This window comes from Trachemys scripta, chromosome 17 (assembly GCF_013100865.1).
Source record: "Trachemys scripta elegans isolate TJP31775 chromosome 17, CAS_Tse_1.0, whole genome shotgun sequence".
NCBI classification, from domain to species: Eukaryota; Metazoa; Chordata; order Testudines; family Emydidae; genus Trachemys; species Trachemys scripta.
The window spans coordinates 20,012,137-20,031,163 of NC_048314.1; the positions used below are offsets into that span (position 1 = coordinate 20,012,137).

The 19,027-nt window shown below is 46.9% G+C and overlaps 1 protein-coding gene across 3 annotated transcripts; it reads left to right on the forward strand.

The window, feature by feature from the left end:
- The first annotated feature begins 203 nt into the window (after positions 1-203).
- INPP5E (inositol polyphosphate-5-phosphatase E) lies at positions 204-18,308 on the forward strand. 3 transcript variants are annotated; one of them, XM_034793302.1, is made up of 11 exons: positions 204-327; positions 2,124-3,195; positions 7,429-7,552; positions 8,438-8,535; positions 9,369-9,493; positions 10,270-10,389; positions 11,522-11,629; positions 11,777-11,938; positions 12,951-13,066; positions 14,336-14,472; positions 15,763-18,308. In XM_034793302.1, the coding sequence occupies exons 2-11, from the start codon at positions 2,348-2,350 to the stop codon at positions 15,893-15,895; spliced, it is 1,971 nt and encodes a 656-aa protein (XP_034649193.1). In that variant the 5' UTR covers positions 204-327; positions 2,124-2,347; the 3' UTR covers positions 15,896-18,308. The 3 variants fall into 3 exon arrangements, with proteins under 3 accessions (XP_034649193.1, XP_034649195.1, XP_034649194.1); XM_034793303.1 differs by lacking the exon at positions 204-327 and adding an exon at positions 767-1,345; XM_034793304.1 differs by lacking the exon at positions 14,336-14,472.
- The last annotated feature ends 719 nt before the right edge of the window (positions 18,309-19,027 follow it).

The following is a 19,027-nucleotide window of genomic DNA, read 5'->3' on the forward strand; positions in this document are numbered from 1 at the left end:
GTGCTTAGAGGGGCTCCCGGGGGCTGGGACCCTCTCCCGGGGCGGGCTACGAGCCCCTTTTCGCCCGCGGCGAGGCGGCTCGGGGGCCCGGAGCCGCCCGTGTCCCGTTGTAACGGGCCGGGCCGCAGCCCCCAGCGCGCTGCGGAGACTCGGGCCCCGGGGCCGGCCCGGGCTGCCAGGGCTGAAGGCGCCGGTCTCTCCTCCGGGCGGCAGGGCGCGCTGGCTGCGGGCTCCGGCCCTCCGAGCCGCGGCTGCTCGTTGTCAGGGGCGGCCCCGGCCCGCGGCTGCCGACCGAGCCGGTTGCTAAGGCCGAGGCGCGGACTGGAGGTGAGGCCGGCGCCGGATCCTGTCGCTGGGCCCCCGTCCCACCGCGGCCAGGGCCCCCCTTCTCCCCGGGTCACTCGGCCTCTGACTCGCCCCCCTGCCCGTAGGGTCACTGAGCCCCCCCCCGGGGGTGCCCCGGCCCCCCCCCCGCCCTTAAGTGTGTGATCACATCCCGCGGGCACTGCCCCCCCCCCGTGCATCCCCCTGCAAACACCCGCAGAGTGTGAGACACACACACACACACACACAGACACACACACACACTGCCCGTGTTCCCCCAGACACAAACCCACTGGCGTGTCTCACCGCCATATCGACAGACACAGTCTGCCCCCATCTCTGTGTCTGCCCCCCCCCCCCATATAGACACACACTGTCACACACACTATCTGTGTCCCACCCCGCATTTGCACACACACTTCCCGGCCGTGACAGAAGTGTTTTTAACACTAGCACAAAGCCCTGCCACTATCGGCCCCAACTCGGGGGGTCCTGCCCCTGGAAAGGGGAGCTGCTGGGGTGGCCTTTCCTAACCAGGCTATCTAGACGCGGTCCATCAGGTCACTGAAAAGTCCCAGCCCCTTTGGATAAAAGTTGTTTTCCCAGGCGCTGGGAGTGACTGGCCCTTTTGTGGGGTAGCATAGTGTTAGGGTTGAACCGGAATTAAGGCCCAATCCGGAGTCCTTCTTTTCTTTAGTTAATAAAGAAACCCTGCCTTTATTCTCTCCAGGCTCCTATGCTGCTCCAATCACCAGAGTAGTTTTAATAAAATTTTATTATTTGCATGACCAGCAGAACTTCTCTTACAAGTACCTTAGAAAATAATAGGTGGGATGGTGATTTGAACCCATGAGTCTCAAAGGGTTTTAGATTATTTTGGTTTAGCTCTAAATTGGTTAGGAACAGTAATATGAAGTAAGCCGCTCTTCAACCAAAATAAGAGGGGTTTGCACCAGGTCAACAAGTTATGCAAGCTTGTGTGCAGGTGAGGCCTACGTTTCATAAGGCTCCTCTGAGGCAGGTAAGTAGTAGTATGCCCATTTTACAGGTGAGTAAATTGCCGGAGGGGTTAAAAGGTCATAAAGCTCCTAGTAAATGTTTGGTGCCATGGTGAATGCAGGAATAGAATATCATTCCAGACTTCCAGCCACTGGAGAACATACACACAGGGCCGGCTCTAGGCACCCGCAAACCAAGCATGTGCTTGGAGCGGCTCAATTCCAGGGGCAGCAGGATCCCAAGACTGTCCCCCATAGAGGGGCACATATAACTCCTAATGCTGCTGCAGCTAATGGAGAGACTTCAGCTCAAGTGGTAGTGGCCTATGTGTCTACCTTAATTGATGATGGTGATACAGGCTCATTACAAAACCTGAGACCATTGAAAACTTACTGATTTCTGATGCTGAATATTTTATCTACCTGCATTATTGAATCACCTCACAGAGTGACCATCTGAAAGCCTAAAAGATTAAGGTGGTAACTTGTATGTGGTTTTAATTTCCATTTCCTGCTCTGCTAAAGCGAACGAACATCCTGTCCTATAAAACGCATGGTGGGAATTTACTTCCAGTTCTGTCACATACAGTCCTTGGGAAGTCACTTCATTCTTCTGGGCCTAAATTTCCCCTTCTGTAAAATGGAAATAACACTGACCTTTCTTACAGGGGGCTTGTTGAGGTTTGGAAAATGCTTTGAGATCCTCTGATGGAAGGTGCCATGCAAGAGCATGATTTTATTGTGTTTATAGTATATGGCTCAGGAGGTTGTTACAGTTCTGTTTCTTTTGGGCAATTGCAGGTTTCTTACCTCTAAGGCTTTTCCAGCCATGCATCTTGCTACTCATGTACCTTTCCTGTATTCTTGGCAAAAGACTCAGGTGTATTCACATTCCTGATCTCTGTGTTCTGGTTCAAACACCTGAACGTACCACCCTGGGAGCCAAAACGATACAGTAAAGGAAGATGACTCTTTGAGGGACTGACTCTATGGAGAGGAGTCCATAACTGGTACATGGGAGGAGAATGAACCCTCCAAATGGATTTTCTCCACATGCAGTGGCATGTATTACTTCGAGCACAGAGGGCAGAGTGCTACAGGACCAGCAAGTGAAGAAGGCTGGTGGAGCTATGAGGAAGGAGGCTGGTGACAGCAGGGTGCTTGCACTTGAGGACCATCCAGACATAGAATCCTTTTTAAATGACACCTTAAGGTTCCCCCCTGATGAAATCAAACCCAATATGAAGATTAAATCTGTCACCCCGAAGCCTCCCAGGAAACCCAGGATGGCGCGAGCATCATCTCTTGATGAGAAAAGCTGGAGGAGAAGGAGAGTGTTTAGAACGAGTCAGGAAAATCTGATCGATCCCAGTGAGACAAGCTCCTCCAATGGCTCTCTCCAGGAGTCGTCCCTGAGTCCTCCCACCAGGAGCAGAGTGGTACTCAATGGTGGTCAGCGTTCTTTGCACAACTTGCAGGATGCCTCGGAACCGAGCCCTTATGGGAAGAACGAGGGTAGCATTTCTGATTCCGAGAAACAGGTCTCGGAGGTTCCCAGTGTCTCTGTGGGGCTTATGCAGGGGAAAGAAATTTCAGGCAGCAAACCCCGGCTGGCCAAAATAACTCCCCCTCGACCGCTGCCCCCCCTGGAACTCAGCGTGGCCTCTCACGTGCTGAGGACAACTAATAGGATCGACTCAGATTATATGGATTACCAACATTATTCTCAGAGCAGGTTTGAAAGGTTGAGCAGCAGCCTGAGTGACACCGGTCTTCACAACAGCGGGATGGTCTGCGATAGCTGTTCCACAGACTCCATGAAGTCTACGTTCAGCCTGCTCACCCCTCTTCGTGCCAAGGATGTTCGAAACAGGTATATTCTCCATGTTTTCCTAGCAGAGAGAATACAGTATTTGTTACTAGATGGCCAACTGCCTTGCAGAATTCTGTTTGTCTGCAATAAGTAACTTGACCAGTGAGCAAATTATCATTGTTCCCTTATATTCACTGTCATGGGAAGGGCAAGTGAGTACATTTTTGAATGGCTGCTTTATGGCAAAACTCCTCAGAAGAGCAGCATGTTAGGAAGAAACACTGGGGCTGGATCAATGTGCGTCCAGGTGGTGCAGGGAATATTTTGAGAGCACAAGCATAACATGTAGAAATTGCAGTCACTGGCTGTATTAATCTAGGTTTCATAGCAGAATGCTTTTCACATGCATAGCTGTGAAGGTTAATGTTTTGAACTGTTTTGAAGCTGAAAAGCTCAGAATAAGTGCTAAATATAATGTTGGCTGTTTCATGCTGTAACTTACCTTTACATGAAAAATGATTCAAAAGTTAATTACTTTCAGCTTTCTGATAATACACAAGCAGTTGGTTTCGCAGGGGTAATCCCCAAATCCAGATATTCTCGCTGAAACTACTAGTTAAAACCGGGCTTTTTTCTTTACTAGAAGCTGCATGATTTTCAGGGATATCTGATCAGAAAACTCCAATGTCCAGTTCATCTTTATTTCCTGTTTCTGGGCAGGAGGAGAAAGTAAACAATTTACTAGGATCCACAAATCAGACAAGAATAGCTTATTAAAGGAGAGGCGCTAAGCACTTGCCATTTCCATTGGCTTCAGTGGGAGCTATAGGGGCTTGGCACCCTTCAGGATCAGCCCCTAACTTAGGCATCTGATCATTTAAGTGGATCTTATGAGTCAAATTGAGATGGCTGGGATCTTGTCAGAACTCGCAAATAGAGTGGTATGAGCCTGGGGGGTGTTTGTCCATTGCTAAAAGAGGTCACATAGGGCCAGCCAAGGATTTACCTGCCCGTCTCAGAAGTGAAGAGAATTAGCCAATGAATTGCAGGGGTGACATCATCTGCTAATGTGGTAGAGCAGTGGCAGTTCTCCGTTTTGCTGGAAGTGTTTTCCTGCTAAGGACAAAGCGAGGAGAATGCCTTCCAGCTGCTTGACATTAGCGCAGGCTTTGGCCCCAGCCCCGTGGGGTGCGGAGTGGCCTCAACTCTCAGTGGTGTCAATGGGAATTGAGGCCGCTCAGTTCCTTACGCGAGGTATGCAGCGTCTCACAGGATCAGGCCGCTTGTCAGCACCTTGTCTCGCAGGAGATTCTAGACTACAGATTTTCTAGAATCCCCTGGGAAGGGAGCACAATTTGCCCCCTCCTCCACTTGCTACTTTCTGGAGTATTTTACAGAAAAGAGTATAAAGAAGGGCTTGTATTCTTTAGAATGAAGAGGGAATCAATCCAAGAAAAGACAGTGAATGAGTGGAATCCCTCTGAAGTCTGTATCTCCAGGAACCCCATGCCTAGAACTAAATGCCGGGTTTTATGAATGACAGGCTGTCGCTCAGAAAGCTAGGGAAATGTTTGAAAAGCAGAGAGAGGCCCAAGTCAAAACCCTGATTTCATGCAATCTCCAGCTTTCGGGGGTGTTTGATAGCTGAGCCCAAAACTGGATCTGAATATTGCCCATTCTCCTACTGTGTTTCCTATGTGTGTCTCTTGCTTCTTTATCCCCCACATTCAGTTGGATTCAACAGTTGTTTTGGAGGGAACAGGCTTGTGAGTCCTCTTTCTCATCTAGTTGCCAGCATAACCCCACTTATACAGCCCTCCAAGCGGAAAGCAGCAACAGATTATTAATAAGTAGCGATTGTCATCATCCAGTTTCTATACTGGGACATTTCCAAACACTAAAGAAGGAAGGTGTTCGATCATCTGTCCGTCCCAGTTGCTGCTTTAATTTTCTTCTTATATTTGAGAATTGTCTAGTTTTATTCAAATGCTCCGTAGCATCTGGAACTCATTGCCACAAGATGATGATGCAGAAAACAGCTTAGCGGGAGTCTAAAGCATATTAGACATTCATATGAACAATAAGATTAATAACATATGAGGCTAAATAATTATAAGGGATATAACTCCTCATACCGTAATGTACAAGTCAGGTAATTGATGTTAGGAAGAAACTTCCTCTGCAGGCAAGTTATTGCCTACTTATCTGTTTGGGGTTTTCTTGCACCTTCCTCTGAAGCAGCTGTTGGAGATAGGATACAGGGTGAGGTAGACCATTGGTCAGATCCTGCATTCCCTGACATTATGTTGTAATCATTAATTGCAGGGCTTAAGGCTCCACAGACTAAACCAGATTAGAAGTATTAATTCAGCCTGCTCTCCTTTCATGAGCGTCCCTGCCGAACCCCGACCATTCCTAGCAGCAGATTCCCTGCAGGACTCATGGGAGGAGTTGGGGAAATCCAACTGTTTCAAATTGCACATACTGTTTTATTTAGGGCTCCAGAAACCTTTTATTTAGAAAAATCTTATTGAAGTGAGAATAAGATTATCTGAATTTGACTCCTTAGTTCCCTGCACCCTAATGCAGGAACTACGGTAATTTTTTTATTTTATGAGGTGAACTAGTTCATATTATATTGGGAGCTAGTTCTTGGTGGGGCTCGGTCATCAAACCAGTCACACTATTTGTTCCCATGTATGAGTTTAGTACTGGAAGAAGAAACAATCTGTACAACCACACACCAGGTACAGCACAGGTAACATCACTGCAAGCGTCCCCGACACTGATGCGCCAGTGTGTCCCTGCCCTAACTGAAAGAGACTAGGGACAAGAGGCTAGTTCAGTGTTCATGGTTCATTCAGTCCTTGAACGCTCCACTGAGATTAACATTAAAGGTGACATTCAGGGGTACTTTTTGTGGGAACTGAACTCTACCTACCAAATTCATTTTCCACAAGCCAGTGTTGGCAGATGGTAGGAACTTCTGTTCATACCAACCTGCGTTGTGTTTGAATTGGTGACCTACAGAGGAGCAGCTACATACCATTTCCAAGTGCCTGAGTTGTCAATTGACCCTCCTCCCAAATTCATTTTATTTAGAAAATTTCAGCCAGAGATCTTTCTCCTTTTCCTCTGCCGAATAACTAATAAACTAGCTTATAACATCCGATCTGTTGACCGTGTTGGTATACTTATATGGCACCCAGTGTTGTGGTAGTGGAGCATTATCAGAGTGATCCAGAAGCTAGATGAGGGTTTTCTCCTCTGAGTGGGAATACAATTTTAACTGGAGCCTGACTGGATACTTCTGTTAGATATACAGCAAAATGTGGGTGGGCTCTAATACATTCGTTCTGGTTAGAGTGTTCCTTCCTGGAGTTCCGTCCAGTTCCTCTTCCGCAAGATGACTGGACACGTGTTCCTCCAGAGCTTCCTGACACCAACCTGAGCATTGGTCAGAGGCTGAGTGGGGATCGCTTGAGAGAATTGCAAGCAACTTTGGCAGTGCTCCGAGAGAGCTCTCTCAATTGGATGTTGTAACTGAAAAGAGTGTTAATACAACCTGGCTGTTTAAAAACGTCCCTTCCGGTTTAGTGTATAGTCAGGAAGCTTGCATGCTGTGAAACAGAATCCTGAGTGTTCTGTTCCTCCATAAGAAGACCTCTGAGAACTCCAAGCTACTCTGCTTTGTGTTGTGTGCTTCAGATCTTCAGTGTCTCGTGCCTAGGGCCTGGTGCTCCCTCAGGCGATGATGATCTCATCAGATCTGCCAAGCTAAAGCAGGCTTGGGCCAGTTCAGTACTTCACTTCAGTGGGGATGAAAACCCCCAAGGAGCTGCAGAAAGTAGTATTAGTGATTCAGTACATTGCATTATTCCTGCTGACCGGTGCCCAGGGGTTATAGTAGAACTGTGCTGCTAGAATTGTTGTCTCTTGACTAAGCTATCAAACAAACCTGCCCGCTTGTGGGTGTTAAAAAACCTGGTGGCACATTTCACAAGATAGTGTATGGACCCTGGTGTTCTGGCCAGATTCCTCCTGCGGTGTCATGTCTTCTTTCCCTGGAAGCAACTCAATATTTAATGCTGCATTTCCGAAGGCTGTGAATATTAGCTCCTTTTTGAAAGGAACTTGTAATAGACAAAGTACTATAAAATGTTAAATATTGTTAAGATTTGGGTCTGTTCTTGAGTGATGCAAACTAGGATTCCAGCAACCAGAACATTTGCTTATTTGCCTTTTTAACAATATGGAGTTTTAAAAATCCATTTCCCTCTCCCTGTTTCACAGAAGCTATTTGGAAGGCAGCCTTCTAGCTAGTGGTGCATTGCTGGGAGCAGAAGAACTGAGCAGATATTTCCCTGATCGGAGCATTGGGATATTTGTGGCCACCTGGAACATGCAAGGCCGGAAGGTGGGTACATGAATCTCCTGAATTTGGCTCTTGGCGGTGCATGTTTCCCCCTGTGTTTGTTAAACGGACTAGCGCCACTGCTTCTTGCGAAATTGTCACTTTCAATATAGTTATGATGTTGATCCTCATCTGCCTGAGTAGCTTAGTCTCTGTGTCCTTGGATCCTCTTGCACATGCTCAGTTGAGTAGACGTGACCGTTGTAATGGTGAAATTCTGTGAGCTGTAGTATTTGGTAAATAGAGAGCAGGAAGCGGGGAGCTGCCGCTTTTTTGTTAGTATTGTGAGTGCTCCCTAGGGCCTCAGTTAGGATTGGGGCCCTATTAATCTGTGTGATGCACCATTGCTTATGGAGAGAATGTTTTTGAAGGGGAACATAATCATAACTACATCTCTGCACAGCAGAGAAACCTGAGATTGCTGCAGCCAAGTGACTTAGGGACAGAACCAGAGAGAGACTGAGGAACACTAGGTGAGTTCAAAGGGGGATGCAGGTGCTTGGCACCTCTTGGGATCAGGACCTTAAAGAGGTCTGTATATTAGCCTCTAAACTCTTCTTAAATAAATATCTGAGAGAAATTAAAAATACACACTAGGCCACGGCATTCATCGTGTGGCCATGACCAAAACGCTTTACCCCCTCTGGGTCTCAGTTTCCATATCTACCGCCTGGGTACAGTGATGCTTAGTGATGGGGCAGGGAGGTTATTAGACTTGATTAATGTTGAGCGTCTCAGATCTAAAATGCGATGTAAGTGCAAAATATTAGCAGTGGTCGTAAATGATTTATTAACTCATTAAGCTTGAAGCTTTTCTGGATTTTCCCTCCCCTCCTTTTCCAAATGCTAGCATAACAGACGCTGTGCATCTCTTCCTTTTTTTTGCAGGAACTTCCAGAGAATCTGGATGACTTCTTGTTCCCATCGGATCCTGACTATGCCCAGGACATGTATGTTATTGGCGTTCAAGAAGGCTGTCCAGACAGGTAGCAGAAACAGCGTAATGAAGAGCCACCCTTGTCACTTGCTAATCACTGCTGGTTTTTTTTTTCTTTTTAAATTAGTTTTCAATACACCAAAAAACGGAATAGACTTGCCCTTGTGCTTTATTTATATTTCATAAATCTGTGAATTCGTCAGTATGAGGAGAAAACGAGTTCTAGGGGGTGTCTTTATTTATCCTCATAGTACCCTAACCGCCTGTCATCACCCAAAGTTTGGGCTTGGTACTCCTCTCACTGAGGGCAATAGCAAAACTCTCTTGATTTCAGTGGAAACCTCCAGCGCTGCTGGTGACTTGGGTGACCGTAAGCAGGTTAGCTTCCCAGGGCACTGCGAGGCGTCAGGCTGGATGTAAGGTGCTGTGGATGTGCATTCATTCTTAGCATCCTGCCAAGGGTTTCAGATCCTTTTGGCAGTTCTGTGATCTACTGATATGTAAAACTATGTCCGAGTAAAGCTGCTGCATGCAACCGACAAGGTGCCTCCTCTGTTTGCCTATAGGTTTTATAGTCCTCAATTTAAAAAGCTGTTTGTCTTCAGATCAGCCCAGTGCGCCATTGTTTTGGCAGAGGAGGTACCCTTATATGGTAGCGGTTGCTGCACGCTCACACTGCTGGTTTCCCCCCACTGCCTGCTCATTCCATTGTCTTCCTCATCACCATCACCTTCACCTTCCTCCTCATCACCAGTGGGCATCATTCTGGCACCTCCCAAGGGCTACATCTCTCTCTCCTACTGCCCACAGGCTGACAACTCTTCCCCTCCACCTTGTCCTGTAGTTGTGATGTAGCCATGGTGCTTTTGTTGTCTCCCATAGAAGAGCATGGGAGATCCGTCTGCAGGAGACACTGGGGCCCCATTATGTCATGCTGTACTCAGCTGCACATGGAGTTCTCTACATGTCGGTGTTCATAAGAAGAGACCTCATCTGGTTCTGCTCAGGTACGTTGTTAATTAAGCGCTGGAGATTACAAAGAGGGAAAAATTGCGCTGTCACTGTGTGGGACAGGGAGGCTTGTAATGGTGGGTGGAAACCTCAGAGAGTGGCATCAGTTAAAGGTATAAATTCCCCTTACCTGCTGAAAGTGTCTGTGATGCCCAAACTCTGATCAGCAGCCTGCCATGCCAAATAGGACCAGGCCTTTTGAGAGCTCCAGGGGGGTTGTGAGCGCTAAGCACCTCTTGGGAGCAGGGTAACCTATGTATTTATTATGAACCACAAGCCAGAGGGGATGGCTTTCAGGACTAAGCCTCTGGACTCCCTTCAGGGTTGGTGCATCCTTTCATCCTTCTGAAGGCTAGACTCCCAGATAGACAAGCTGAGTGACATTTGTTTTGCTGCATCTCTCTCGCAGATGGCACCTTGATACCAGAGGTCTTGTCTGTGCCACGTGGACCTTCACAAACCTATGGCACTTGCTAGGTGTTTTCCCTACATCCTGAGCCAGAATATTCCCCCACTCCACGGTTGTGTGGTGGTGTGTGTTCCTGGTAACTGCCTGGCTGGGCCCCTGCCGGAGGGCGGGTGTATTGCAATGATGCTGGGCATGTACAGTTTGTAAAGTGAGCTGGGATCCTCGGAGCACTATCAAACAATGCAGCAGTCTGATTAAATGACTGCCCCCTCCTCCCTTCCCGTCCTCTTTCCTCCCCACAATGCAGTTTCAATGGGCTTCCTGTAGCAGCAGCAGCAGCTTCTCTTTCCCTTCTCCCTACAGAGGTGGAATATGCCACTGTGACCACTCGCATTGTGTCTCAGATCAAAACCAAGGGAGCCCTGGGAATCTGCTTCACGTTCTTTGGGACTTCGTTCCTCTTCATCACGTCCCATTTCACATGTGAGTCAGTTACTTACTTAACACAAATGTCCTGCTTGCGGGGGGAAATTGCTTCACTTGGCTTACAAGATTCATGTGCCCATTTGCTGTATTACTTACTGCTCTAAGGCGGACTCTGACATGGAGCGTCTGTGTTTTGCTCTTCACACTGGTAAAGTGTATGAATTCCTTATTTTAATCTACTCTTTGCCATAGCGCACCCCACCATTTAAGCTGTGAGCAAACCCAGTGTGGAATGAACTCCTTGTTGGCATGTCTGAACTACTGCTTCTGCCTTCACTGCGTTTCTGAGATCTGAGCCTTTCCCTCTAACCACGCAGCTAAAACCCTCCTCTTCTGGCTTTATTACTGTAAGCTCCTCTGTGGTCTTCCAACACTCCCTCTGCCCCCTCCAGTTCATACAGAGAACAGCTGCTAAAATCCTCTCCTGCCTCTCATTCCATCCCACCTGCTTTGAATCCCTCCAGTGACTCCTTTCTTCTCCATTGCATCAAATTCAGGCTCCTTGTTTTTGAGGCTGCTGCTCCTCATCTATCTCCCCTTGTCTCTCATCATTTTGTCCCATTCCTATCTCCTCTGCTTTGCCAGTGATGCCAGGCTTATCCCCATTTGTCCAGCTCTCCCACACCTGTCTCCTTCCACACTCTTCCCTACATAGAGAATGAAGGCTGGTCTACAAAGTGACTCCCCTCCCCTCATTTAAATCTCTTCTGAAGATCACTCCTACCGACTAGGTCACCTCCATGAACATTACATTAATGGATCCTGAGAGTTAACTGCTCCTTCATGCAGAGGGGTGGTGATCCATAAGGACACTGGATTTGAAGTTGAGGATTGCAGGGTTGGGAAGTATGAGGGAAGGGAAGTCACAAACCAAACATCTACTGACACACCAAATGCTCTGTATGTTGTGTCCCCTTTCCCCATCCCTCACCTGTTGCTGCCTTTTTAGTTTGTACTCTCTTCAGGGTAGGGACCATCTCATCCTACATGTTTAGAAAGTGCCCAACACATTTTGGACTCTGCCACAATCATTCTACATAATAATGATCCATGGTGATTGAATTCAAATTCTGCACAAAATCTCCATCTTTCCACATGAATTTGCAGTGTTTATGCATCTCTCTTTCAGCCGGGGATGGTAAAGTATATGAGAGGATACTGGACTACAGTAAAACCATCCAAGCACTTGCACTTCCCAAGAACGTCCCAGATACAAATCCCTATCGATCCAGCCCTTGTGAGTAACTTGATGTGAACAGAATCCATGTCTCTGGGCGTGTGTATGCGTGCGCCTGCACGGCTAGTGGAAGGATTTGTGGGTTAACTTGCTGCTCCACCCCAAAGCAGAAATGGGGCTGATGGCCTGTCTTACTTGGCTTTGCAGCCGATGTCACAACTCGGTTCGACGAGGTGTTCTGGTTTGGAGACTTCAATTTCCGACTAAACAAGGATCGTGAGAGCGTGGAATCAATCCTGAACCAGCATCTAGAAAAAGATATGTCCAAGCTACTGCAGTATGACCAGCTCATTAAAGAAATGAATGATGGTAAGGGACTTGCTGCCTTCCCCTCTACTCCTAGTCCCCACTGACTGGAGATTTCCAAGCATGTGAATGTCTGGGCCTGCTAAACCCAGGGTTGTGAGTTCAATCCTTGAGGGGGCCACTTAGGGATCTGGGGCAAAAATCAGTATTTGGTCCTGCTAGTGAAGGCAGGGGGCTGGACTCGATGACCTTTCAGGGTCCCTTCCAGTTCTATGAGTTAGGTATATCTCCATATATTTACTTCTTGGATAGCCTCTGAAATAAGTGAGGGCGTTGTCTCTGGAAAGGGAAAGCCAATAGCTTTCAAATCTAAATGACACTTCAAAGGAGGGGAGTAGGAATGTGAATTCTTGGGTTCTGCCTGACATGCCACATGCTCCTGCCAAGGTAGTCAATTATTATGAATCATGTCTATTATGGCAGAGCCTACGGGCCAGCCAAGACTGGGCCCCATTGTGCCAGGTGCTGCACAAACACAGGGTAAAAGATGGTCCTTCCCCAAAGAGTTTACAGTCTAAACAGACAAGAGAAACGCAGGGCAGAACACACAAGTGAACAATGTGATGGCAGCAAATGCCATGTTAATTCCATCACCTGGGTCCTAGTGCCCCTGGAGTTGGGGGGAGTCTCCCCTGCACTTAGGTGGGGTGTGGTTTGCCTCTGTTTACTGCTCTGTAAACTGGAGATAATTCCCACCTGTCTCACAGGGGTGCTTAGAGCTGATTGATTTGCAAAGCATGCAGAGGGTTTCAATGGAAGGTACCATAAACATGCCAAGGATTAGTTCTCCAGTCTTTTAAATGTTCCCTTATAGATTCACCCTTAATCTGAACAGACTTTAGCTAACCCCCCTGTTTGAGTCCGGTTTTGTAGTCCTGTGTGTTGCTGGGTTAGTTTCTAGCTGTGATTGCCATGCTGCTTTTAAAATGTGTGTTGTAAATGCCCAGATGCTGTTATGCTCGGTTACGAGGGAAGAATCACTTTGTTCTTCATGCTGCCTCCCCTTCCCCTGCAGGGGCTATTTTCAAAGGGTTCCAGGAGGCCACCATTCATTTCCGCCCTTCCTATAAGTTCGATATAGGGCAGGATTGCTACGACACCACTTCCAAGCAGAGGACGCCTTCGTACACGGTACTGGGTTACTTATAAACATGCTTCTGGGGCGGGAATGGACTAACAATCCTCCTTCGCCACTGTAACGGGTTCCCTACTCGTGGCGGGGGCTCCTCCTCCTGACTGCATCTGGGAAATAGCTCTGTGTGGTGTGACGCCCTTCCGGCCGCTCGTGTGGCCCCTCTCATGCTCCAGGAGTTGCAGTGCTGCCTCTTTATGGCTTGGCCCTCCGGCCAGGTCACTAGAGTTTCCCTTCTGGGGTATCAGTCTCACTGGACTGGTGGACCGGCTATCATTCCCAGCAGTCCTCCAATTCAAGACTATGCCACTTCCCCAGTGTAGGATGGGGGAACCTGGGCCCAGGCACTACTCTGGGTTCTAGCTCAGGGACCCTCGAATCAGCGGCCACGGTCTGTACCATCCAAAACCTTGCTGCTATTTCCTTGGGCCATTTCCTGCTCCACCTCTACCAGGCTTCCGCTTCACCGCCGTTCTGGGTAAACCCTGACTTCATGGCCAGGGCTTCTACTCTCCCCCGGGTCTCTTCCTTTCCCTCTGTCAGCCCAGAGTGACTGCAGGCTTCCTGGCCTTATGCCAGCCCCGCCTGCTCCTGCCTAGCTGGGCTTCAGCCTCTCTGTGTTTGCTTGTCAAGCCTAGCTCTCCTTCACCCCTCTGAGCCATATGGACACTTTCCAGGCTAGTGTGGGGTGAACATCCCATCACAGCTGGATAGCAGTTCTCTAAGGGAGGAAATCCACCTATCATGGGGGACTGATGGGATGCCCTTCCCATCGCCGTGCGTCTACCTGATCAAACAGCCATGCTGGGAACTTCCACGTCATCCTAAGCAGAGTGGTGCATAGGGGGTGGGGTAGGGGAAGGGTCACTGGCTGCTCAAATACATGGATCTAGGCGCCCCAGTCCCCTGCCAGATAGCAGGTGAGATGTGGCAGGGACAGCTATCCCTCTTTGAGTCCAGAGGGTCAGCCATGGAAGCTCATCAAGAGGGAATTCTCACCCACACATAGAGCTGTATGCAAAACAGATCCTTGGCTTCGCAGTGCCAGATATTTATGCTTCAGTGTGCTGCCTCCATCCCAGGGTGCTAGGACAGGGGAGAATGAGTCCTACACAGGGCTCTGAGTTCCTTTGATTGCAAGGCACTTCTAAAAGTGGAGGGTTTTAAATTAACCTGTGTCTTTAGCGAACAAATGTTTCTCTCCAGGGCAGATAAGGAAAGGGGAATGACCATCTGCTTCCTTCCTTCTTTCTCTCTCGGCCTCCCAGGATCGAGTGATCTACAGGAGCCGTCACAAGGATGACATCCACGCAGTGAAGTACTCCTCCTGTTCCGTGGTCAAAACGTCAGACCACAGGCCAGTGTATGGGCTGTTCCGGGTGAAAGTGAGGCCCGGCAGAGACAAGTCAGTGACCTGTTTGTGCATCTACGCATGCGATCAGGCTGCAGTGATTTCCTAGGACATGTTTCCAGTCAGGAATTTGTGGCTTATGTTGTCACGAGAGCTCCTGAGATGGAATGAATCCCCTGTAACTCACTGCAGTGTATTTGCTCTCTGTGTAATGTTTGGCCCCAGCGCTGAAAACAATAAAAAGCATTTAACCCAGCCTGGCCAAAGCAGAATCCCTCCTGCTAGTCCTCTTGGTCCTTCTGAGGGATAACTTGAGTCCAGTGCATTTACCACGTAGGCATGCTCACCTGAGAGACAGCTCTCATTGCCCTTTTTCAAGGAAATAGGGGGGCTGCCCTTTTCCCCCTCCCCAGAAGTGGTTGTGTTTCAGTAGAGCTGTATGTATACAGCTTACTAAGCACCTTGGGATCCTTTAGGATTCATAACCCTAGAGAAATGTAAATAGAAATCAGTCTCTAACATTTTAACAGCTTGTAAACATTAGTTGGTTTGAATCCACGAAGCTGGCGAGTTTCATGCCCAAGTAATTCAAAATGTAAAAGAATCTATAAATTAGAAACCAGTGCTGACTGGGTGTTTGGGAAGTCAGTGCTGTTTGCTCGGTTTCAGATGTGGGTGGGGTTGTGCCTGTCCACCCCCTGAGCTCAATGTTGTGTTGTGGGTGTAATATGACCATGTCAACATGATAAACACAGAGATGTTGCTGATTCCATGAAGGCAGACAGGCTTGGTGCATTGCTCCCATTCTTCTGCTCCCTGGCGACGGGATGGGAGGTAACGTATGGGCTCAGGAGGAAGAGGAGAGCTTTCCGACTCTGCATAAGTAAACTCTCCATCTTAGCCTGAGCGGAAGAACTGGGACGAGCTGTGGAGTGACTTTTCTTGGAAGTGAGAGAACGAGACTAGCAGGACCAGTTCATAGTTAAAAGAAACAATAAAGGTTTGGTTAGCTGTTTGACTGACAGTCATATGCTTAAGGGCCCAGGGCTGACAGCAGCTTCCTCATGTATGTCTCCCATTAATACTGGAAGTTTCATGCTCCGTTTGAGGGGATGTTTTCCTTTTACTACTCAATCTAGCCTCTCCAAACAAGCCTAACTTGCTGCGACGGTAGAGAAACACTTAGTTTCACTTAATGTTAGAGCAACAGCCAGGTGCCTTAGTGCGAGAGAAAATGGAAAAGTTCATTCTTGCTGCTGTTGGGTCCTACACTAATCATGGAGCTCTAAGCCAATGTAAGTTGTGCGCGTTGCACAAATCTAACAGCTTTTCTTTATATTGTAGCATCCCCCTTGCTGCAGGGCAGTTTGACAGAGAACTTTATTTAATCGGAATAAAGAGACGAATTACAAGGGAACTTCAGAAGCGGCAGGAGATAAAGGACCAAAAATCCAGCAGCGTCTGTACTGTTTCCTGACCTTAAAGCCCAGCAACAAGCTTGTAAATGGTGCCCTAAAGGAGGACTTCAGACCCAGGCAAAGAGGACTTGATTCCATGGCTGCAGAGGTACAGCTCAAGAGGAAGGGGTCTTGGTTTGAGCACCAGCATGAGAGTGGATGTGGCCTGTACCACATGTCTTAAACTTCAGCTCTCACATTTCATTTGCATGAGCTAATCCAAGGAACTTGAGTGCTTTTGCTGAAGAGGAAGGCAGTAAATATTCAGAACAGATGCTCCTGCTTATTCAATCAGGTCACTTTTAGCAACACTTCCTTTGCAAGCAGCAGGATGCAGCTAGGTGGCAGCGTTGGCCATACCAAAGACAAGATGCCCCATTGGGTGCATTGTATTCTGAGTGGTTACTCAAGGACATTTTTCAAAAAGGAGACAATTGTGGTTCCATCTGTTTTATTCAGTCTGTTCTGGATACTTGCTTTGTAAGTATCCATCTCAGGAGGGCATTGATGTCAGCTGTTTATTTCTTTACATATAGCCAAATGTACAGTATTCTGTAAAATACCGAAGGGGACCAACGAGAGAACCTGAGCAGTCTCTCCCAGCTTGATGCTTGCTCATCATAGTTTTGCTGTTGTGGGCCACTGCAGCAAGATCTGTATGGATGTACAGTAATCAAGGTGCATTTGAGACGGCCTTTTAATTATTTATTTTGACTACTTCTGTTGTTGCTAAGGGTGCATATTAATCTCTCAAACCAGCACACGTCCTTGGATAAAGTCAGACTTTCTGAACCAATGTTGATATTGTAATTTATGGATCCTCTGCAGGAGAGATCCAGTTTCTACTTCAGTGAGAAATTGGCCACAAGCTTGCAGCAGCAAGAGACGCTGCAGTTAAAATCAGTGGCCTCGGTGGCGTTAATGTGTAAAAATCTAGCAAAAAGTGATTTACTCTAGAAGTAAAGACAGCACTAAAGAAAGCTACTTTGGGGTGGGGAAAAAAATCTGTTTTGACCTTTGGGAGATATTCAGAGCAAGAACCAGGACTCAGAAGAACTCAGTTCTGTTCTTTCTCTGATTCTCAGTTTGGAGAAGTTCTGTCCCCCCTGTGGTTGTTTCCCAGTCCGCAAAATGTGGAGAATTTCTCTCTCTAATGGGCCTTTTTCTGGAGATAAAGGCACTCTAAGTGTCAAGTATTACAATGGTAAAATGTACATGACAGTTAATACTGTAAAACTTCTCATGGGCATACCTTGCTTGAATCATTAGCTAAAGTTAACACTTTTTAAACCACATTACTACTGAAAATACAAAGCAAATGGTTTGGAGGAAGCTCCACTGTAATTAGGTGTTTGGCAATCACCTACTTCCACAAAAAAAACTTTGGATGAAAAGATATTTTAGAACACGAACAATATTGTGATCATTCCCAACTCTGAGAAGAAAACCTATGAGAAGTGCTACTGTTCATTGGTAATAAATCAATCATCTTTTCATGTTTTAAACAAAAATTCTGCTCTCAGTAATCATGTATCAATCCCTCCTTGAGCAAAACTTTCATCGTGGTATCTGAGGGTAGAATTGTTATATGTGTAGGAGAGAAAATAAGAATTGGCTGCTTTATGGAAGGAACATAGGGCTCAATCCTGCAAGGTGCTGAGCACACCAGCCTTGATCCAGCAAGACTGAAGTCTGTGGGACTACTCACATGCTTAAAGTTGAGCATGTGCTTAAGTGCTTTGCTCGACTGACCTGAGCACCTTATGGGCCTGAGTCCTTAATGTGTCTCCCCATCCCCTTTAAAAAACAAATCAGATTTTGGTTTAAGTGATATTTTCATACCGTAAACAGAGCCTAGAAATTAAATTATAAAGAAAAGTCCAACTTTCTGTGTTTTCAGCATTTTCGTATTAAAGCACCTGTTAGTGTGTTTTCTGTCCCAAGTTCTTTTTACAAATAAAATGAGGAGCAGATTTTACGCAAATGGCATGGTTTCTAAATTAAGCTTGTTACTGAGAGGTAGTTTTCTTGTGGGAACAATACTGAGCTAGAAAAGGGACCTGCTGCCATGTGCCATAAATCCTTTGCTGGGCGAGTGAAGGTCCCTGTGTAGGTGCAGTCGTGACAATATGCATAGCCCTAAGCCTATGGAACCCTGCACATGCTTGGATAAATAGCCCCCAGAGCCTCTGTGAATTTAAAGCCATCTCGGTCTGTGCACAGGACAGATCCAGCCATCAGTCTGAGCTTTTTCTTTTTGGTTCCTTTAATAAAAAAAAAAAGCCCTCAAAACAAAACAGTGCACCTTAAGCTAGAGCCAGCTTTGTTGCTTAGCAACAGCAGAGCCGCATTCTAGTCAAAGCTGTGACGTGCGCTTACTGGCTGGGTGGCCTGGGGCAAATCCTGTCCTCTTTCCTCAGCTGTAAAGTGGGACCCAAGCTTCTTGCTGGCCTTACGAAGTGGTAATGAAGTGCTTTTAAACTAATCCATAAACTATCCATTTACCAAAGCAGTCTAGAAATCCATTAGAGTTGATAACTTTCGAAACGTCATAGTCACTTTGCTCACTTACTAATCACACCCATTCATTTCAATGTCTTTATTTGTTTCCAGGACAAAGCTGTCTGTTGTAAAACATACCCTGGGTTCAAAAAGCAGCTGCATTTTGTTAGTATTAACAGCACCACTTTGCCTGTTCTCTGCTCCAGGAGCACGCACAACTTCCACTCCCATGAATGGATGTGTGTGTAGCTAGTAGCTGCCTCTGAACCTTCTGCTCAGTTTGATCACTTATGCATAGTCATTTAATGGCAGCACTAAACAAACAGTTTCACTATTTATGCCTAGAAAGGTCAGAAATGTGTATATAACTGAATATTACATCTCACCTGTCAAAGGTGATGGGTTCTTGTGTGCCTGAGAAACAGGTCACTAAACCCTGTGACTGGTGGTATTCTTATATGGATTTCTTCTTATGGGCTTTTAGTACGAACCAATTACCTTCAAGATTAAGCTCTTTATACAAATCATTGTCTGTTTGCTGCCAACATTTAATTCAGCTTAATCTTTCCTTGGGAAATAAACAGTTATCAGGGTAAATGGCATTTCTGTTTGCAAGAAACCATTAGTTGCACTTAAGGTTCAACCTAACT

Coding starts and splice junctions, on each gene's coding strand:
- INPP5E (XM_034793302.1), top strand. CDS start 2,348: ATGAACCCTCCAAATGGATTTTCTCCACATGCAGTGGCATGTATTACT. Junction 11,630..11,776: donor TCCCTATCGATCCAGCCCTT/GTGAGTAACTTG, acceptor TTGGCTTTGCAG/CCGATGTCACAACTCGGTTC. Junction 14,473..15,762: donor GTGAGGCCCGGCAGAGACAA/GTCAGTGACCTG, acceptor TTTATATTGTAG/CATCCCCCTTGCTGCAGGGC.